Raw genomic sequence first — 23110 nt, forward strand, 5'->3', positions numbered from 1 at the left:
GGTGTGTGTCGTCGAAGACTGTAGCCGTTATCTCCAAGATCCCTGCCTTGGGCTAAAAATCACAAACGAAAGCAGAATAATCTGACACAACAGTTGGGTGGTTATTGCATGAACACACTAGTATTTTTATTGCTTACACCGCACAGATTTTTAAGTTAGAATATATAGAACTACTTCTAATGCTATAGAGCTACGCTTTACCCACTGACTGATTATAAATGCGTACGCTTAGGAGATGATTTTGTCATGCCACACATCTACCTCCTGCCTCTCGCTACATCTATGCTGAACTGATAAGCACTAAAATTCATTTTCTGCTCCTTGTGAATTTGCCTTTAATCTCACGAACGGAGAGACATAAAGTGAGACACACACAGAGAAAACATAATTTCTCTCTTTTAATCTATCACTAGTCCCCATGGAATCATCTCTGGGATATGTCAGATTAGACCTGATTATAGCGCGTGCACACACACATGCATCCACAAACACACTCACACACATGTTTGATTTCTTTCCTCACGCTTTTACTGTTCCTCCCACTGGCTTTGTTTAGCCCTGGATTGTTGCGGATTAATCCTCTAATTGCTTTGTAGCTTTGTTGTGAGGGAGAGGCAGTGTACAAAAAGAGAGGGAGAATTAAGCAGCAGGTGGATTGGGTTAAAGGTTAACATGGCTCTTTAAAGCTTTCTTTTAATGCTAGCTCATTTACACACACGCATCTGAAAGGAGCTGGTACTGTATCAAGTAAAAAGACATTGCACTACTAGTTCTCATTTGTTGTATTTAGCTTTCTCTTAAGGAGCAGTTGAGCTTTGGTCTGTTTTTTCCCAGTTGTTTCTGCTGTTTTTCTAGAGGTGATAAGAAAGTATTCCAGAGATTACAAAATGAAACAGCATGTCATGAGTGTTTGTGGGCTTACGTTGCTTTTTCTGCATTGTGTCTGTGTGTTTACGGATGCCTTTGCGTTTGTGCCTTGTTGTGAAAAGCCAAGAGATTGAAGTAGTGAGGGGTTGAGAGATGGGCAGCTACCCAGGATTGATAAAATCTCACTGGTATTCCAAACATCATTCCTCATGGAAGCTTGTTCTCTCTGTCTTTCTTTCACCCGCTTTCTCTCAATCTGTGTCTTTATCACTTTCCTTCCCATATTCCATGAAACAAAAAATACATTTTCTTTGATCTCCTGATTATTCCTGTGTCTGAGACTTGAGTTGTAAATTTGCCACGAGCTAGTTTTCCAGCTTCCCGGTGTTCCACCTTGACATGTATACTCACACACTTTATTACTTTTATTATAATATGCCCTGTCTTACTTAGATGAATAGTTTCTGCCTAATTGTCAACTCCTGACTGCTAAGAACACATCAAGATTGATGTAGACAATGATTGCAAACTCCTCTAAACCATTTTTTTAATCAAGTTTTTTAATAAATTTGAATGACCATTACCTCAGTTTGATAGTTGTTTTAGACAGCAAGTAAGACAAAATTACAGGACTTGGTTTTTGAAAAAATCCTTTTTGTAAGGTACATTTACTGGGGGCAGAAAAGCCACGGTTGAATGTTTGAGAGCTGCTGATGGTAGTTAAGTACACCATTTACTAAATCTTAATTGTACTTTCTCTTTTCCCAACTCAGGTCCCTGTTGGGCTGGATGAGATGAGATCCCTATGTAGTGGTCGTCATGGCAACTTGTGACTCTCCCCCTATGGTGTCGTCACGGCAGCAAGAACATGGTGGCCAGAGGTTGGATGCTGCTGCTGAGGACAACTCCGTTGTCGTCATGGAGACCAGTGTCGCCAACAGCAACAATGCCAACAATAACCAGTTGTCACCTGCCGCCATTGGAGAGCCGGAGAATGGCCTTGGAGAGCCCGTTGTGAGCCCTCTGAGGTCCACTACTACCCCCACCACTGTCAGTGCAACCATCGACCCTGTAACCGAACAGAGTCGGAGAGAAAGCTTTACTACCGGTAACAAAGGAAGTGTTACCGGAACTTTACCAGGAGGAGGAGGAGCAGCTTTGGGTTCGGACTGTTCTGCCCCTGCCACATCCCCTGTGGCACCGGCAAAGGAGATCCCCTGCAACGAATGTTCTAGTTCCTTCTCCAGTTTACAAAAATACATGGAGCACCACTGCCCCAACGCCCGTCTGCCTGTTGGTGGAGGTCACGAGGAGGGTGAGGAGGTTGAAGGAATGATAGGGGAGGAGAGTGAAGATGAAGGAGACCGCGAGGTGAGTGCTGCAGAAGTGGGGGAAATGAACAGTGAGATGGAAATGGAAGAGGATAGTGATGTGGAGAACCTGTGTGGCGAGATCATCTACCAGCCCGATGGCTCAGCCTTCATCCTAGAGGACTCCAAAGAGCAGCGTGGCAACCAGGTGGGGCTCCCTGGGCCTCTCCAATTCAGGGGCCTGCTGTCCCCAAAGACCTTCCCCAATGCCCAGGCCAGCAGTGGTCAGAGTGGCCTGAGCCCAGTGGGGGAGCGGTTGGAGCAGCACGCTGCACCCATGTCCTTCTACCCCCAGATCATCAACACCTTCCACATCGCCTCATCCCTTGGGAGTAAACCCCTAGCGACCGACCACCCCTCCTTCCCAAATACCTCAGCTGGAGGGCTGGTGGGCGCTGGTCCTGTGTTGCACAGTTTCCGTGTCTATGACCTCCGCCACAAGAATGACAAAGACTATCTGAAGGCGGATGGTGCAGCCAAAAACTCCTGTGTGTCCAAAGATGTCCCCAACAATGTGGACTTGTCCAAATTTGAGGGCTGCGTGGCCGATGGGCGGCGGAAGCCTGTGCTGATGTGTTTCCTGTGCAAGCTGTCTTTTGGCTATAGCCGTTCCTTCGTGACACATGCTGTCCATGACCACCGTATGACTCTGAATGAGCAGGAGCAGAAGCTGATGGGCAACAAGCACGTCTCTGCTATCATCCAGGGCATCGGCAAGGACAAAGAACCTCTTATAAGCTTTCTGGAACCAAAAAAACCCCAAAACTCTGTGCTACCCCACTTTCCCTCACCTGCCAACTTTCTAGGGCCAGACACTGGGCTCCGCGGCTTGTGGAACACTTTCCACAGTAGTGGGGAGAATGCAGATTCCCTTCAGGCAGGTTTTGCCTTCCTGAAGGGCAGTGCCAGCAGCTCCTCTACTGACCAAACCCTCAGAACCCAAACCATGCCAAAGGCTGAGACCAACCCAAACCTCGGGGGAGGGGCTGGTGCCCACAGAACCCCCAGCGGGAGTTCTGCTGCTGCTGCCACTGGTGGCAACTTGGAAGGTCAGAACTCTGATAGTGACTGCAAAGGCCACGTTAGGGACACATGCACTTTGCAACCCAATGGGCCGGACTTGAGCCAGTACCCGCCTATCAAGCGGGAGCCCGGTACAGCAGGAGAAGAAAGTCCAGAGCAGGATGAGGATGCTTACTCCAGTGGTGGTGGAGTAGAAATGGAAGTAGATGAGGAGGAGGAACAGGCCATGACCATGGCAATGATCGGCCAGCGGGCCAACAGCACCAGTAGCAAAGATTTCCCTCTCTTAAACCAAAGTATTTCCCCCCTTTCCAACAGTGTGCTAAAGTTGAACAGTGACAAAGGCCCTGCATCCACCTCCTCTTCCTCCCCGACTATGTACGAGAAGCTCGAGATGGAGAAGAGCCGCATGTCCACTGCCCTGGCAGCTGCCAGAGAGCGGGAGAGCAGCAACGACTCTACCAGTGAAGGCCTGGCAGGACGGGATAGGTTATCGCCATCCTCCAACCCCCTTGACATGATGATGTTGCGCAGAGATGATGAGAGTCCTGGCCCTCTACATCAACACATAGGAAATCCTAGTACGCCTGGAACTCCAGGTACTCCTGGCACCCCTGGTCCAGGTGAAGGGTCCCCAGGTAGTGGGGTGGAGTGCCCCAAATGTGACACAGTCTTAGGATCCTCACGGTCTCTGGGAGGGCATATGACGATGATGCATTCGCGTAACTCCTGCAAGACGCTGAAGTGTCCCAAGTGTAACTGGCACTACAAATACCAGCAGACACTGGACGCTCACATGAAGGAGAAACATCCAGAGTCTGGTGGATCTTGTGTGTACTGCCGCACAGGACAGCCTCACCCTCGTTTAGCCAGAGGCGAAAGCTATACCTGTGGATACAAGCCTTTCCGCTGTGAGGTCTGTCCATCTTTTTTTTCCTCTACATGGATTTCCCTGTATTTTTATATTTTATATTTTTTTTATTTTTGAAATTAAGATAATACCCATTTCTTTTTAATTAGAGGAGGGTTTAGATTCATAGTTATGCTCACAGAGTTATATAGTAACTACATATGTTTTAACATGTTTGTCTCTTTTTATTCAACAACAGCTTGACGTAATAAACACAAACATTTAGCTAAATAAAATATGAATTTTCATGCTAAATTATACATCAGATATCGACTGTTCCTTGTTATGCGTGCATTTCAATGTTCATCATGCATCAATTTAATTAATTCTTAGTACCCATTTTTTCCTTTTAGGTATGCAACTACTCAACCACCACCAAAGGCAACCTTAGCATCCACATGCAGTCGGACAAGCATCTGAACAATGTACAAACACTCCAGAACGGTGGCAGTGAGGCACAATACAACCACAACCACGCCAACCCTGTGCCCAGTGCCAGTCTTGGTGGAGGCTGCGGTGCGCCCTCGCCATCAAAGCCCAAACAGAAGCCCACTTGGCGCTGTGAGGTAATGAAACAAACAGAGCGTCATTGTAGCTCTGCTTGCCTGTTGCACTGTCTACATAATGAGTGCGCTATTTCCCTCTGCGTCACTGTCTCTATTATTTTTCTTGGCCACATCATCTGGCCTCTGGTATAAAAGTAAATGAATTAAACATTACAGAATTATCTCCAAGTATTGCACAATCCTTTATGAATTCATGAGTACAATATTAAAATGCTTTAATGACCTATTATTCTGGGGTATAGGTGTTAACATTTTCTTGTTGTTGTCATTGTCAGTGCCCATTTTGAACATTATACAACTGTAAATGATGAATATTATAATTGCAAGTGTAAAATTATTATTAGATGACCATGTCCAAACTAGCAGATAACATAAAATATTCTCAATTTTTGCCATCGTTCCCCCATCAGGTGTGTGACTATGAGACCAACGTGGCACGGAACCTGCGAATCCACATGACCAGCGAGAAGCACATGCACAACATGATGCTGCTGCAGCAGAACATGAAGCAGATCCAACACAGCCTCCATCTGGGTCTGGCCCCGGCCGAGGCAGAGCTTTACCAGTACTACCTGGCCCAGAACATGGGCCTCGCAGGTGTAAAACTGGAGAACCCCGCAGGCAGCGGAGGCCCGGATGCCCAGATGATGATTAACCCGTTTCAGCTCGATCCTGCAACGGCAGCTGCTCTTGGATCTGGTCTAGGTGAGTGACACTTGACACAAAACACTGAGGTAGACATGCCTGATGAGTTTTATACATAAGTAAATTACAATGCACAAAAAAAAAGGCATTTGTTCTGAGTATTTTCCTTTTAAATAGTTTTGCCCTCAAGCTTGTTATTCAGTTCCCTTCTGCTCATTTTTCACTTGGCCAATTTTATCTGTTTTGTATCATAAATCTGATGCCATCTATGTATTGTTTTTTTCCTTCTTTTATCTCAGTGTGTTTTCTTTGTTCCTCTTCATTTTTCTCCGTGCCCTCTCACCTTCTCTTTTTCTGATCCCCATCCTTTTTCACAGTGGCTCCCTTCCCTCGCCCTCCTCTCTTTCTCGTCCTCTCTTATCTCCGCTCTCATATTGTCCCTCTGTCATTGTCTCCTTTCTTTGACCCCTCTCACTGATTAAAAAATGATTATGAGATGCCACATGAGAATTATTCTTAATCTTTCATTTGTAATTTTCTTAAGTCAGCTTAATCCCCCCCCCCCAACACACACACACACACACACCACCTTTGCTCACCCTGGAGAGAACACACATATCCACACGCATACACTTGCACACACACTCACACACAGCAGGAAGCGGATTCCCGTAGGAGTGAGAGAGATTTAACAATGACCCTGCAGTGTTACACACCCACTCCCTCCGCTAGTGTGGAGGTCACAGCCCAGCTAGCAGATGTACTCTCAGTGAATTACACTGATACCACTGAGCTCCCCATAGTGAGCGCAGCTGTACATAGGTGTAGATGGTGTGAGGAGGATATTCAAATACGAACACAAATGCAGGCAAATGCAGGCATAGGTTATGAACGGATACACATGAACATACATACACGTTTAGCCACAATGGCACATTTAGACTAAGTTCCTACGGCATGTAGATGAATGCATGTTTTTCTTTTTTTATACCAGTGCTCACAAAACACACCCACACACAAAATCACATTTAGTCATCCACTAATTGGGGAAAAAGTGATTCTGTAAAAAAAAAATATGACTCAGATGATGTGTAATTGTGTCCTTCATACACTGTGTTGTGATATTTGAAAAAAGACATAATGAGCTGTGGTAACATGCATAGAGGGACAATGACGGGATCAAACGAAAGAGTTAATTACATTCGTATGAATGGCAGATACGTTTTTTTTTTTTTTTTTTTGTCCTGGGGTGGGTGGGCAGAGGAAAAAGAAACAGTGTGCAGCGCATTGATCAGCTTCTCAAATCTGTGCGTGGATGTGAGAAAGGCTCAGAGCTCTAAAACCGTTGTCCCACCATTGCTGAGAGCAGTAATTAAAGCTACCTGATGAGCGAGTTAGCAAGTTGAAAAGGATGATTGTAATTGATCCTGATTCAATCCTATTAAGGTTTTTTATAGACAAGACTTTGTAAGGAGCCCTAGTCCTCTGTGAGGCTTTATTTTATCAAATCCTTTTGTGCGAGAGGGGCCTGCATAGAAGACTCACTTCTCTTTCCACACTTAATTTCATTTAATAAAAAGAGCCTTTTCTTTCTCTCTGTCCTTTATCACTCCATATGTATGCAAGCCTTTCATTTTTCGCAGCACTTTGTCTTTTTGTTATATCTTATTGTATTTATGCACCATTCTTCCTGCCTTGCATGTGGCCCTGACATGTTATCTTTCAATGCTTCCATGTACTGTAGGTAACTCTTTTGTAGCTTCTAGCTTTTACTCTATAATTTCTATTTCGTTTTCACTGTCTAACCTGTGTTTTCACTCATTTTCTCCATAGTGAACAGTGACCTATCAGCCGAGCTGCGTCTTGCCAGCGGTCAACTGATGGCAGATGACCTGTCCCTGGTAACCTCGGGTGGAATGGGGGGTATGTCCTCATCAGACCCCTCCCTCTCCTCCTTGTCGCCACCTATCAACGATCCCGCGCTGCGCCTCTACCAGTGCGCTGTGTGCAACTGCTACTCCACAGACAGCCTGGAGGCTCTCAACGGCCACGTCAACGCCGAGCGGTCTTTGCCCGAGGAGGAGTGGCGCTGCGTGGTGGGCGATGTCTACCAGTGCAAGCTCTGCAACTACAACACCCAGCTTAAGGCCAACTTTCAGCTGCACTGTAAGACAGACAAGCACATGCAGAAGCACCAGCTGGTGGCCCACATCAAGGAGGGAGGCAAGGCCAACCAGTGGAGATTAAAGTGTGTGGCCATTGGCAACCCAGTGCACCTCAAGTGCAACGCCTGCGACTACTACAGCAACAGCGTGGATAAACTGAGGCTGCATGCCACCAACCAGAGGCATGAGTCTGCCATCCGCGTCTACAAGGTAAAATCACTCTTTACGGTGTCCTGCCAACATCAGTTCTCTAATCTCTGCTTTTTATCCAAGCTGATAAGAAAACGCTCAACATTAAAATATCAGTGCCTACACATGAAGCATAAAATCCTAAATATAAAATCTAAAAATACCATAACAAAGTATCTCTGCAATACTTGATAGTGTGTCACATGCAGCACAGTACAGCTATAATAGCATTCCTACCACTACACATGCTACAGGAATACCATACAGAGTGAGAAAAAGCATATATATTTTTGTTTAGACAAGAGAAGTGCCCCATCCTCTTAACATCAGCGTCACACAGATAGAAAGTTCCCATGAGAATGGAATGACAAAGATGGCAAAGGTCACTGTGAGAGTACCGAGGCTGATTTCCATCCGATATGGGTACATTTCCAGCTTGTGACCGCCTGGTTCTAGTCTGTCTGTTAATTATACACGAGTCACGTACTATCAGCAAGTTTGACATATTCCAAAGTTTTGATTTTCTTCGGCTGTTTTCTTTTTCCACGTCTTAATAAGTCTGAAATAAAAAAATATTTTCTTGAAAAGGATGTATAGCCAGAAAGTATTTCATTATCTCATCTACTGAACAATAATGTTATGTCCCCACATTGAGAACTTGAAACGGGACAAATAACTATTTGGTAGAAGTATTGTAAAAATGGCTCCTGATTTATAATGAAAGTATACATATGTTTAAGTGTAGTTACTTAACTAATTAAACTCTTCGCACTCGGAGCAATAAATAGCTCCTGCGAAGAAATTCCAACATGCCCAATATTTGGCAGCTTTCTCCACTCCTATATATTTAAGGTGATTTAGTTTGTCAGACATCTCCTTCAGCTTAATAGGATGCTGTTACATTTCCAAGGCCTTGACCTACAGGACAGGATCAAGTGCATTACATTAATGAGGATTTCTTTACTACTGTGTGCAACATTTGGCAGTGGGAGGTGTTTGTGTATGTCGTGCCTTAAATGCGGAAACAACATTTGTAAGGAGATGTAGAAAACAGGGTTATATTGATGTGTTGTCGTTTTTATTTTTACATAGAATATAAAACTACAATTTCATCTTAGAATGCTTTACTCTCTTTTATATGTAAGATTTTATCACTGTTATTTATTCTTATTTCCAGAGGGTAGTTTTTATTTTTAAATAACTGTACAATTTCGTCTGTAAGAGAAAAATGTAAAACTAAAGATGAGAGAGAATGTGCAACATTACATTTTAAAGATATGAATCTGCAACATTACATTTATAAATTACTCACCAGGCTTTAGTCACCATTCTTTTTTGGGAGTGGGGGGAAGGTGTATAGTAATCTTTAAGGAATTACCTTTGAATATCTGTGACTGATTCTTACTTAACGTTTCAGGGCTTAACTGGATTAAGGACGTTGGCATTCTTAGCGTTATTTAAAACAGTCTGAGTTGACTTCAGCAGGATGTGCATATTGACACAGGATTGTCCAGCTGTCTGGCAAAGGCTGCATTTGGCATGGGATGAATTGGGGACTTTTCTGCTCAGTCCTTGTACCTACATTCGCTGAGATTCTAACCTATAGGATTAGCTTGATAAGTTAGAACAAAGAAGACTTTAGTGGAGGTGTATTTTTGGGTATACATGTTGATGCATTTGAGAGAGTTCAGACACTTTTGGCTGAGTTGTTGTATTGTGAGGTAATGGCCAGATAGGTTACCAAGGCTACACTAAACACTGGCCTTTTAATCAGCCAAAAAAAAGCTATTTATAACAGTTGTGATTAAATGTACGAACCCGAAAAGCGCTATCAACCACACAGAAATGTAGCCAAGGCGCTTGTTACTTTGCTTTCCAAGTTAAGTTAAGAAAAGGGAGTGTCCTTTCAGACAAACACCAGTTTAGCCTCGGCAAGTGAGGGTCATCCCAGTGCCCCCTCAATGCACCCATGCACCCCTGTACCTCATCTAACCACCCACCCACCCGCCTGCCTACCCCACAGGCCTCAACAAATCTGTTCCACAGATGACGCTTTTAATGCCTCTGGCAGAAATTCCACTATTTTACCCTTGGACATGTAGTGGTAAAGCAGAGAGAGCGAGAGGGGGAGAGAAAGCCCAGACAGAGTAGAGAGAGCTGCAGAGCGAGAGCAGAGGAAAAAAAAATCATTTCTTTATTTGACCAGAAAAACACCTCTCCTTTTATGTATTGGCAGAGGTGAAAAGCACATGGGGATGGAGGTAGCTTGGCCGGGCGCATAAAAGATCCGAGTGTTGACGACTTTACCATCTGGTTTTTTGGAAACACAGAATATCTTTATGGCATGGGAAACCATTTGAAGATACAAACAAAAAGCATATTCAGGAGATTTTATGGCTGCTTTGTAGCAGCAATGGAGTACTTCTAAGGGGAATTGAGAGTTTGAAAGTGTTTTTTTCCAGACTTTGAAACAGCAAGAGGGAAATGACATTAGCAGCACATGGACATCAAGTCATCTGGTGGCCAGGGCACAGCAGGTGGCGCAGGAAGTTATAGTCCTTACATGGAAAAAGCGGAGGTCTACACCGCCCTGACTATTGGAGAGGAAATATAAGAAATCTGAGTGGCCCTGGTTTGTTTCTAATGAGAGCACTACCACTCTGATTTTACACTATGTCTCTTGTGATACAGAATTCATTTGGAAATGAAGACTGTGTGTAGGACGCCACTTCTGTGTTATTATCACAGCTGCCAAGTGCTAGAGACGTTGTAAATGACAAAATGGAAGATGTTTTAATGTAGCATTTTTATGCTAGCAGCCTGTGAGGTAAGCTCGGCGTTAAACGGTGTTGTAGCTCAGCGTGTCCATAGCTGGCCCCATTCATGTTTAGCTTAGCATCCAATATGATGATGTATGGCTTCGTTATGATTTTTAATAACAAACACTGGCGTTAATACACACAGAGAGAGGAGTAAATCTGTCAGTGCCATTCACAAGTGCCGCCTGGCTAAGTAGGGGGGTTTAGTTTGTAGTTAACATGTGTGTTTGTGTGCGCGTGTGTGTCCCCACAGAGCTTTGAGGTTGAGATCTGGGCTGTGCTTGCCCCTGGGTCATTAGGAGTTGAGAATGTTCATGGTCAATGTGGCATGGTCAAGGACCACACACACACACATGTACACACACTCTGTGTCTCGTATGCCGTGGCACCTGTTTCTCAGATGGCTGTCCGAATAAATCTTAAACTGTCTTCAACCACTGCCACCCCGCCCAGTCCGTCCAACTTTCCGTCGTAATTCAAGCGGAAATGGACGTCCGGGGTCCGCTGCACTTTTTCCGTATCTCTGTTTTTCTTTTCCTTTTCTTCTCTCACAATCTCCTTTGAACCCGTGGGCTCATAAAATGCTCAACTTTTTTTTTATGACAGACGTTGAAGGAGAGAGAGGACATAGATGGAGTGATTTGTTAGGGGGACACACAGGAGGTAAAGAACAGGGGTAGAATGTGTCTCTGTCCTTCTGTCCTTTCTGTCTCAAACTCTTTCACCACCTCTGCCTTACCCGCTCTCTTTGTTTTGTCTCTGACTCTCTCTTTCTTTCATGCTCTCTGTCTCACTCTCTTTTTCTATCTCTCCCCTGGGGAGCAGCAGATAGGCCATCTCATTACCCATGATCCTCTTGGCAACACCATGACTGGGAATCAGGGGGTGGGGGGAATTAAACAAGGGGAGTAAAGGGAGGAGGGATAGATGGAAGGAAAAAGAAGACGCTGGATTTGTAGATACATCGTTCTCTCATTTTTATTTCTCTCCCTCTCTTTTGCCTTTTCTATCAACAGAGGGACATTTTTTTCTTTTCAGTTTTCTATCTACACCCCGCTCCCCCTTCTTCACATTTAATTCTCCTCCATCTCCCTCAGATGGAGGTAGCTGTGCTTGTGCATCTGTGATATTAAGTCTACCACTGTGCCTTGGCTATTAGCAAGGGTCAACCCTGCCCACTCTCATTTGAAAATCAAATGGCCCTATATATATGCAGCCCAAATTATTGGACTGTCATTTGGACTTGTGTGATGGGGAAATGGACAGGAGATTGACTCCCATAGATTTGCATAAAAAGTCATTGTGCCGGGCCCCAGAATAGAAAAGAGCCTGGATCTATTTCAAATGCATGGCTCCATTTATGACCCGCACGCTCATGCACACACGCACACACTCACACACAGACAAGCGCATATGTACAGAGGTATGGCATTACATACATTCATAGAGGCACATGTAACGGCGTACACACTCACACACAATTGTAGTTGGTTATCAAGTTACCATTTTCCACTTGAGCCCATGTACGCTTGTTCCAGACACAGGCTCTTGATCACAGCGTCCTTGTCTCGCACTCACAGACAGACTTAAAGAGTTGCTATTCTCTTCAAAAAGGAATGTTCTCAGACACTTCACACTAGATGCTACTTGACTGCAAGATATAGATTTTCATGTTCTGTCATGGAGACAGATGATGCCGCCAAGAGTTCAGCGCTGTAAACCTGAGCAGACAAATGAATTCACTTCAGTATTTCTTTTGCCAGAAAGGTTGTCTGTCTGTCTAGCTGTCCCTCTCTGTCCCTCTCGTTCTCGTTCTCTCTCTCTCTCTCTCTCTCTCTCTCTCTCTCTCTCTCTCTCTCTCTCTCCTCTGCAAGGCAAAGAGACGCCGGTTAGTAGATTATTCAAATCGTCTCCTCTTTCACCTGCGTGGAGATTACAATGGAAATCTTTCAGAGGTCCGGGGGTGGTGATGTGGGGGACGGAGGGTGGCGGCTAATTAAAGCATAAAAGCAGGTGTGTGCATGTGTGTGTGTTTGTGTGTGTACGCTTTGGCTGCAGCTTTCTGTTTGACAGAGAGGTTTGAATGGACTGACCTCCCCCCTCCCCCTTGTTCCTAATAATCCTCATAGATATTAATAAGAGTTTCGCCCATTCTCCCTCCAAAGCCTTTACCAGATGGTCGGCAGAGCATTGGTGTGTTTGTGTGTGTGTGTGTGGTGTATGTGTGTGTGCGCCACGTCCAGCTTTGGTCCAGCTCTTGACTGACACTCATATGTAATGTTTAATTACCCTATCCCCTTTACCCCTCCTCTCCTCTCTCTACTTCTTGACTCTCTTATGAATTAGTTAAGAGAGTCCTGCCGACTGTAATCTAGATATCTTTTGTTTTTTCCTTTGGCAAGGTGTGTGTGTTTTTTTTTTTTCCTATCTGTGTGCGAGACAGAGAAAGAGACAGTGCTGCTTTTCTCATATTAATAGCCAGATGTGATCCTCTTCATAATCATTCCCACCCCTCTCCGAGCTGTGGGTCATTTGGGCCGTGTCCATGTGCAGGGGACTGTGAAGCAGATCGGGGCTGACAGGTATGGGAACGATAGCAGAAGGGGGGTGGGTGGTGGGGCCGTGGGGGTGTTGTGAAGTGTGTGGAAGGGAGGGGGTCAGTGTCTTCCAGACCACCAGAAGGAAAGGGAACATTGCTGGGATGCGGGAACAAAGGAACTAGCAGGAGTTTGTCTTTTCTCCCTCATCTCAAACACTCACTTCCCTCCTCCTCCTCCTCCTCCTCCTTCCATCCTTAAACACCTCCCTATCCATTCTTTCCTCTTGGGTCTTGATCATCCTGTTGGGACAAAGATAACAAGATTGTTAAAAAACAAAACACAAAGTAATAATCAAAGAAGGCGCAGGAGCTCAAGTATGATCTCTCGGGGCACGTTGTCTCCACTGTTGGTGCATAGATTTGATCAGAGCTGCCTCAGACAGATCACATGACGGGGAGATCAGATAAACACTTTTGTGTAAGTTCATTAGCTTTACTTTTTAAAATCACCTGACCCGATTACAGCGCGTTCTTAATTTGTGTGAAAGTAAAAGAAAAAAATCTAAATCTTCTCCTAGAAATAGTCTGAAATATCAGCTTTAGTGTGGTATTTAGATAGCGCTAGCTCGCTTTTCCCCTCTCATGAAGCTATCAGGATATTGATATGGACAAAGTTGAACTGAAATACTCCTCAACACCCTTCCAAATCAATAATCAATCGATTGGAGGTAATTGTGCTACTCCCTTGGAACGGTCCCAAGTCACTCTCTCCCTCTCTCTCTTTCTCCTTCTCACACTCTCTCTGTCATTATTAGCATGTGGACCAGTATTCGGCATTTCAGCATTCCAGCTGCAATTGATTTTAACCATTAGGTGCTCAGTGAATAGATAAGTAGTGGGAGATATTCGATTATGCGGTGAAAGCGAGGGACGGGGGGATGAAAAGAGTGAGAGAAAGAAGGCAAGGAGAGGGATTGAGGGATGCTGCCGGAGAGGGAAGTGTGGAAAGAGGAACTGACCGGTCCCTGCTGTCTATCCGTCTCCACCACCGGCCTTTCCATCTTTTGCAGCAGCACAATACCGCTGACCTCCTGTGAGTTCAAGCAGCTTAGTTTCTGCGAGGTAATCCCTAATGCTTTGAAATAGACCTGATAGAAAGCCCACTTACTTGTTCAGGATTAATGTGGTTTGTGTGCGGGGCGAGGGGGTCGTGAGGTTTCAGCACATTTAGTTAAATTAACCCACTGGAATTATCATATCCAACTCTTAATTGTGGACTTGCACAGGGGAGAGGAGGGGACGGACTCGAAAAAGCATGTTCGTCGGCAGACACATGGAAGACTTGCATTTAGCATTCTTGTACATCAGCTGTCCTCCATTAATACGCTGCCTTTTTCTATTGTTTATGTTCAGATTTACGGTGCTGGGGGCCAGAGTGCTATTATTCCTCTCAGTAGCTGCCCGTCCCGTACAGAGGCCATTTTGAACTGAGTGCAGCTGAGGGTGGTATTGCTTTCCCACTGTTTTCTGAAGATATAAGTCTGATTTTTTTTTTTTCCTCTTCTTTTCCTCATTCTGGCAGGAGTGTAGGTTAGGACTAGGGGTTGGGGCAGATGGGGGAGGGGGGAACAAAGGCAAACATTTGAGTAATCTTCAAAGAGCCCATTGGTATGTTGAGTGGACGCTGGTATGCGAACTGCGGCTGAGGCTTTTTCAGGGGAAAACAATATCCTTCCTTTAGACGGCTGGGGCCTGGGCAAACACTACCAGCCAGGCGACTCTGCCCAGCACTGCCACCGCTATCAGCTTACCCCCTCCCTTTGCTCTTGAGGAAAATGGTAGGGTCTTCTATGTTGCCGGAACAGCTCAGAGCTCATCATTATGGGTTTATACGGGGGGGTAGACGGAATATCCCAAGTTGCCCGAACGTGCGGATGACTTTTTACAGTTATGCAACATGTCTGAAAATAGTTATCGGTGTGTGCTCTGTGACACACAGCCTCAAGTTAAATGTTTGAGTTTTGATATAAACGGATAAAGCAGACAAAGCAGACAAAGCAGACTGAAATGGCCGCCTCCTGTAAAGAAAGTAGAGAGGGATCAAGTGTGCCATCTTGTAGGTCAACTGCAAGGCATTTGATTTCCTGTGGCAATATGCAAACCAGCTCCGCTGAAGAGGTGCTTTCATTGTGCTGTCCCTGGCAGAGGTACCACTCCACCGTGAGCTCACATACACACACTTATGCGTAGCTTATCCACACAACGAGCGACATTGTCGCACTGTTTCTGAGGAATAAGGCCTGAAACTAAGTTTTTGTTTGATTAAGTCTCTTGGAAATTTATTTTGGGATTACGTAGAATGTGTTGTACTACAAACAAAGCATAAACCAGACATGTTACGTGTGCAGCGATATATCTGCTTTAATTATATTGCAAATGCAATTGATAAATTAAAGTCATACAAAAAAAGAAGCAGACAGTCTGCCATTTTGTGACAGTTTCAAAATGAACTCCCTTTGTCCAGTAATCACCAGCCATTTTCTCACGAGGATCCACCCCAGGGATAATTTCTCCCATTTCTCTGTCATTAGCAGGGCCTGGTATTAGTCTTGTGTTTTGTTCCCTGTACCTTTTGTTTTGTGCTAAGTGAAACCATGCGACAGGGTAGGGGCTAACTGGAAAACAATACTCCCCTTCACAGGCTCAGGAATGTGTAATTAGTGATTTGAACCCGACTACACTCGTCTAGATTCTTCCCTATCATTCCCCCTCTCTCTCTCTTTCCATCTTTTGTTCTCTCTGTCATAGATTTTCTTCTCCTCTCACATCATCGTATCTATCGGTTAGTTTCTCTCTCTGTATGTTTCTGTCATTCCCTTTGTCTAACTCTCTCTAATAGACCTTTTCTCGGCGAGTCTCCATTACGAACAGAGCAAAGGAAAACAAACTTGGCAAAAATTGCTCCTCTTTCCGGCAGCAAAATAATTTTCCCTTCTCTTCCCTTTCAGTTTTAGTTAAATATAACAACATCAATGTAGTGCAGATCTCTTTGATAATACCAGCCAATAAGATGCAGGCCCAGATTTTCTACCCCTTTATTTATGTTTTAGACCCTGTCAATTAGCTCTTGCCTTGATTTCCCAAAAGCGTCTTTGCATGTTGGGAAATATGGAAAACGATGAACCCTACCCAAAAGTATGTTAGTGTTTCAAGCAGTATCCCTCCCCTTGCACAGCGCTGGAAAAACATAATCCCACGAGCATGTTAACATTTCAATGATTTTGATCTCAGCATTTTATGATCTCCATCCCATTGTGAGTCGATGGAAAAGATCATCTCAGCGGCAAGATGGTTAGGGAAATGGGGAGGTCTGGTCAGTCTCACCTGGCGGCGATGGAGACAAGCGGGGGCTTTTAGACCCTAATGGGCTAAGGTCAGTATGGCTAATAGGGAGTAAGTGGCTGAGCCATGCTGTCTAAATCTAATGCTAATGTAAATACTGATCCATTTTCATGGGGGATGGAGGTGAGCTGGCTTTCAAGACACCTAACACACATACACTCATGTACCGATGAGTAAGTAAGTAAGATCTGCTCTGGTGTCTGTGTCTCCTAGCGTCTGTCATTCCCAGATGCTGGGTCAGTACAATGTAAGAGAATATATTTGGTAAAAACACTCATGGATCAGGATAAAGAGGAATATCAGAAATCAACAGGGTTGTTTATTACTTGTTTCTTTGCTCCGGTATTAATTCCTTGTGTGTGTGTTTGCTTGAGCAAAAGAGAGTAAGAGATAGAGCGACGGGGTTTTTTTTTTTCCATGAAAGGGGAAGGAGGTCAGGAAGCTGTGAACTTCAGATTGACCTTTACACCCGTACGTCAGACACACTTGCGTCACTGCTACAAGTGTGTGTATGTCACTGTCTGTGCGTGTGTGTGAGTGAGTGTATTCATGTGTGGGAGTCAAAAAAATGGAAGCAAGGCTGTTAACTGGACTTACATTATTTTCCACTCACCCACAAAGCTCGATAGCTATTTTTTTCTGATGACAAAGAGAAAAGAGGAATAAAGGAGAAATAGAGTGAAGAAAGAAGGAAGGAGGGGGAAGCTGGGAAAAAGAGAGAGAGAGGTAGGGAGATAGCACAGAAGTGCAGAAGACAAGCAGAAATTTTAGTATGAAAGACTCATTGTGATAATTCATTTATTTGACTTGGCAGCGCTTATACGATGAATGCTTATTATTATTGGGTGACCTAAGCTAAGCTCGCCCACAGGCCCTGCACCTCATGGACAGGCCCCAGAGCTGTGATCACATGTGACGGCCAACAGGCAGAGCGGAGAGAAACAGGAGAGGCAATTTAGCTCTCGGAAATATGTTGGTTATTATTTTTTTTTTTGTTTTTTGCATTTATGAAAATGAGAACCCGAGTACTAGAGAAAGGAGAGACAACTATCACAAAATAAAAGAAGGTCGGGATTGTTTTGCGACTCCGATCACACAATGTGGTCTTGTCAGGGAGCGAAAGGGGAGAGCAGAGCAAGACTTGTGCATTTTGTGTGTTTATTTGTACATTGTGCACTCAGCGGTTTTTCTACGTGGCCTCTATATGCGCATTAGTTTCTGTGTCTGTGCAGCACCGCCGCCGCCGCTCTATACACTACAGTCGCTGTTGTCTTTATCTGTGGAGGTAAGGTGGCACATACCTGGGCCCATCAGCATCTATTTGCAGGAGTGCAGTCTGCCAGCGAATCCGTTGGCAGTGATCTTGCGTTACATCTCTGTCTTGGGGGCTGAGTGGCGGTTAGCGGGAACATGTGTTAGGGAGGTGGTAGCACTGATGGAATTCTGCACTTGGCAGCCTTCCAGGCAGCACTGGTATGTGTTTAAAATACTTTCAAGGAACAATACATGCTTTTGTTGTTTGCTGGGCCAAGTGGGGCTGTTTTTGTCTCTGACGGCCTCCGGGGGCCCAGGGGATCGCCCCGGAAGCTGGTGACGATCTAAATAAAAAAAAAAGAAAAAGTATACTCAACAAACGAGCTCCGTGCTTCCCCCCCTAAAATAAAAAAAAAACACTGATGAAAGGAAATAAAGAGGGTTTTATTTTTACAATGTGTGGGGTGTGCATTTGCATGCATGCACATACTCTCAGCGGACTGAAGCAACAAAACTGAACGTATGCACTCATTCTTTACGTAGCAAACGTGTACGCACACGCTCAGACACACACACTCATACACACACACTGGTTATTAAGACATAGCTGTGGTGGCGGAAGGTTCGTACTTTCAGCATGTATTCATTAGCTGCCTGCTTCTGCACTTAATGACAGGAAAGAGTCATGTTTGTACTGAATACCCTAATTTGTCATTTGGTTTATGGAGGAAAATGTAACCCCACTGCTTTGCGCTGCTTTCGAAATATTTTTATGCTACCAGTGTGCACATCACAACCATAGGCAAAGACAAAAAAAAAAGAAAAACACACGCCTGGAATTATAGACAGACACAAAAACACACTTACGAGGTACAATAAAAAAAAAATGTGGAGTCGAAAATTACTGATGCATGAAAACCAAACACACACGTTCAGTGAGAAGAAAAGGAGGATTGAAATTATACGCGCGCACACACACACACACACATCCACGTACATGTACATGTACATGCAGAGGCAGATAAAAGAAGTTGTGAGGAGATGTCTTTTGGCTTGGCTTATTAAGAATTCAGTTAATGAGGCAGCTTTGTCACCCCAGATAGAACAAATGGATATGAGACAGCAGTGCTGCTATCCTCCCCACAAACCAAGGGAGCGAGGGGAGGGGAGGTGTGTGCGCTTGTGTTTGTGTGTGTGTGAGAGAAAGGTGTTTTGTAAACATCTCATTCTGCATAATGAATGCAGTCCTCTGTCATCCTCATCCACACACACACACACACACACACAATAGCAGCAGCAGCATCGGAGAACCACTACACAAGGGAGCTTCCTTTACCTGTCAAAGTGACTCTCCTCCCCTCTCCCCATACAACTGTGTGAGCGCATGTGTGTCATTTACGGGGCTGACAATGTTGTGTTTTTGACAGGTAAACAGGAAGTAGTCCTAGGTGTCATAATTTACATTTTTTATATATATGGGTGTGTGTGTGTTTGCACCTCCTCCACTATCTAGAGACAACTGTGCCATGTTTAGGTCCGCCAAGGGAGTACTGTTGAGCTGATTTTGATTGGCCCACAGGGAGTGTTAGCTTATTTGGTTGTTTGCCAAACACTAATCCCCAACAATTAACCGCCAGGCACTCTGGAGAGGTGCCATATTGACAAGGATGGCCCTTTTTGCCACTGCAAACACACACACACACATACAGAGACACTCAATATGATACAAATGTACGTACCACACGCGCGTACACACATACAAATCAGCCGCAGCATAAATTACATACACATTGCAAGCAGACACACATGGGCGCAAACCCAGGAGCAGGAACAGTATGTTTGTGTGTTTGAATATGCATTACACAGCCCACGCCTGGCAGGAGTCAAAGTGCTCCTTTAAAAGTTCATAAATCATGGATGTTCTGGCCTGTGATCACCAGACCGCCTGCATTTGAGGCCTGCAGAGTGCCAGAGAACGACAGACAGCCCTCTAGTTTAGGTCTTAAACAAACCCTCTGGAATGTGCTGATGGGGAGAGAATTAATATTAGGCCTAAACCTATCTGGCAGCCCGGTTCAACCCCAAGTATATCATTCAGCTCCTCTCAGCTGAAGCCTCATATCCTAAAAACATTACAATGTAAGTTAGGACATTGAAGGATGTCTGGTATTTTAGACCACAGATGATTTATTTGAAAATGTTAATTTTTGAAGCGGCACAGTTCTGTGAAAAGGCCATGCCATTAAGAGCCATTGTAAACTATCAAGGATAATTCCAAAGAAACGCCTTTCTCTTCTGATAAGACTCTTAAATATCATGGCCATCTTCACCGCTCAGAAAACATTAACGCACACATACACGCACGCATGCATAAAGCACACACTTTCCAATTCCAATGCGCTTTTCTTCCATGGCGGTTGTTAATGCAATACTGAAGGTTGTCACTGGAGGAAAGAAAGGACTTGTTTGATTACTAGTTTTCCATTCAATACTAAGGACCCCTTTCAGTTTCCATTCAATTCCAAGTAGCCCTCATTTCTATCAGAATGGTCTTGAAATAAAGGCACGTTGGAGTGTCCAGACACAGTCGGGTTGAGGAAGAACAAACGCGGCGCAGGAGCAAAAAGTATTCTTGATTTAATACTGTCGTAGAAATAATTGATGACAGGGTGAATGACAATAAGGATGTATGTAAGCACAGAGGCTTTTGTGTATGACGAATAGAAGGAAGGCCGTTTTGAAGGGCAAAGTGATTGGTAACATTCTAAAGGCTAATTGTTAGGAAGAGTTAGACACACACACCGCCAATGAGAAAAGTTTATATTTTAATGAAAAGACATGAATTCACACTTTCTTGTTTACGCATGTGATATATACTTCCGTTGTGTGTGTGTGGCTTCCTCAGCAAGGCTCAGCCACCCGGTTTCTCCTGCAAAGGGGTGGGTGGGTGGGGAGGAAAAGAAAAGAAGCAAAGAAAAAGAGAGGGCGAGAGAGAAAGAGCGAGGGAGGCCTCCTTTCACAGAGAAACAAAGATAGCTGTAATTAATGGCCCTGAGCTCTGGACTAGGGGAGCTTTCTTCTGACAACTCCGACTTAATTAAAACTTAAGACTTCTGAAAGGGCCTCTGACTGCGAGGGGACGTCCCACCGTCTCGTGAGAAAAAACCTTGCAAGATTTCCGACAAAAGAAAGAAAGAGGGAGAGACAGAGAGAAAAGATGTGTTAGCGGCTGTAGCTATGTTGCTAATCCCTGTTTGTCAAAGGAGGAAGAGGGAAGAGGGAGGGAGGGGAGGGGGGGAGTTAGAACTCACACACCTGCGCTCCACTCCTCCCACCACACACACTTCTACCACACCAATGTATTTTCCCGTCTCTCTCTCTCTCTCTCTCTCTCTCTCTCTCTCTCTCTCTCTCCTTGCTCCATATTACATGATGCAACAGTGCTCGGGAGAAAATATCACCTGGCTAACTTTTCATGTGCTTCAAGAGAGACACGTCTATAGGAAGATGTGAGAGGCAGAGTCGCGTTGGCACACCCGTCATTATGTGCATTAGTCCATGGATAGAAGCCTGCACCTGTTTCTCACATGGCTGTATGAATAAATCTTGAAGTATAAGCTAACCTTCATGAGCCACCTCTGTGTCTCAGTTCGTGCTTTGCTCTCTTTTCCTCTGTGTCTCTCTCTCTCTCTCTCTCTCTGTCTCTCTCCCCTCCCTCCACAGAGGATCAGATAATAAAAGCTTGGCCTGGTCTTTTGTTTTTGTGCATTGTTCATTAGCCCGGCAGCAACAACAGAAGCACACTTGATATGCTTGGCTTGACTGGGTGTATGGGAGTAGGGAAAGGTGGGATGGGGGCTGTGCATGCGTGTGTGTGTGTGTCTCTGCGTGTGTGTGTGTGTGTTTGTGCACCTACACACACCAAGGGCAGGACAAGAGGTAGGGGGTAGCTTTGCATGGCTGCAATGCCATTAAAGAGGCAACTGGAAATTAAGGGCTTGCAACTGACAGCACACGTTGAATGAGAAACCCCTGCAGCTGCCAACAATAAGGGGAGCTGGACAATGTGCATGTTAAAGACAAAAACAGTGTTCGGAGCTCAACCCCTCGCCTGACTTTCTGTGTGTTTTTAATCGTTACATCACCTAGACCATATCAAGTTAATTTGGAACGGTGTGCAGGGTCTGAACCGAGCACAACTACTTAGATCTACATCTGTTACTGTTTAAGAAATGTTACCTAGGTTCAAAATGATTAAAAAGATTACCTTACATTCATTTGTTCTAAATTTAGAATTTATTTCTACATCCTTTTAAAGTGTTTTTTTGTGTGAGATAGTTTTGATTTTGAAAGCAATTTGGGGTTTTTCAGAAAACCTCTTGAACAAATTTTTGTAGAAAGACCTATTGTAAAAACAAATAAAATAACAGGTCTGATTGATATGTAGCCCACTGACTTTCTGCTGCCATATTTATAATCGGCAAAGGGAGATTCAGATCAAGTAAAGCAGAAGAAAGGTTTTTCTAATCATTGAAAACTCTGCTCTAATAGAAGTGTGCATCTGACAACGCTCTCTTCTCCTCTGTTCCGCAGCACTTGCAGAAGCAGGACAGTGCTTACAGCCCCGATTCGTGTGTCTACTACTGCACACTGTGTGACTACTCCACCAAGGCCCGCCTCAACCTGGTGCAGCACGCCCGCTCAGCTCGTCACCAGCAGAACGAAGGACTGAGGAAACTCCAGCTGCACCAGCAAGGCCTGGGAGGAGACGAGGATGGACTGAGCCTCCACGAGCTGTTCCATGTCAAGGAGTGCCACAACAGCCAAGGTCTGTGCTTTTTCCACCTGCTTTGTCTGTTTAATAGTTGTGACTTGAGTGTGTGTGTTATATTTGAGCCTTTGAGCCGTGGATTATGTCCTCTTTTGTCACCTTTCTTTTCTCTAATGCAACACACACACCTTTTTCTTGTTATAATTTTCTGTTTGCAAGTGTTTTAGTTTTGTAGATGTTGTTTATTTAAATGTCTATTTTAGTTGTGGTGGTCAGTTTTCTTCGTTTGAAGTCAGATCCGTCTTTTTTTTCCCCCTACTCCACACACTCCTCCTCCTCCTCCTCCCGTCTTTTTCTTGCACCACTCCCTCTTTTTTTTCTGTCAAACCTCTCTCACTCATTCCCTCCTTCCTTTGGCCTTCATATCCAGATCACGTCTCTCGATACAGACCCGTCCATTCCTCCTAATCTCTCCAAAATGAGCATACTGTTCCTATTAGGCTGCCGCGCTTATATCTGAAACACACACTACTCTCACACACACACGCTGTCCCGTGCACAGGGACATCCCAAGCAGGCAAGCAGTCAGC

At 44.6% G+C, this 23110-nt stretch overlaps 1 protein-coding gene across 1 annotated transcript in view; it reads left to right on the forward strand.

Annotated features, from left to right (window-relative positions):
• Window positions 1-1675: 1675 nt before the first annotated feature.
• The window catches only part of zfhx4 (zinc finger homeobox 4), a 59362-nt gene continuing 37927 nt past the window's right edge, over window positions 1676-23110 (forward strand). Inside the window, exons 1-5 of the mRNA XM_084566114.1 lie at window positions 1676-4176; window positions 4524-4736; window positions 5147-5441; window positions 7215-7756; window positions 22343-22577. Of these exons, the coding sequence (XP_084422240.1) occupies window positions 1687-4176; window positions 4524-4736; window positions 5147-5441; window positions 7215-7756; window positions 22343-22577 (3775 nt within the window). The 5' untranslated portion in view covers window positions 1676-1686. The remainder of the gene's footprint in view (window positions 4177-4523; window positions 4737-5146; window positions 5442-7214; window positions 7757-22342; window positions 22578-23110) is intronic.

This window comes from Chelon labrosus (assembly GCF_963514085.1).
Source record: "Chelon labrosus genome assembly, chromosome: 18".
Taxonomy (NCBI): domain Eukaryota; kingdom Metazoa; phylum Chordata; class Actinopteri; order Mugiliformes; family Mugilidae; genus Chelon; species Chelon labrosus.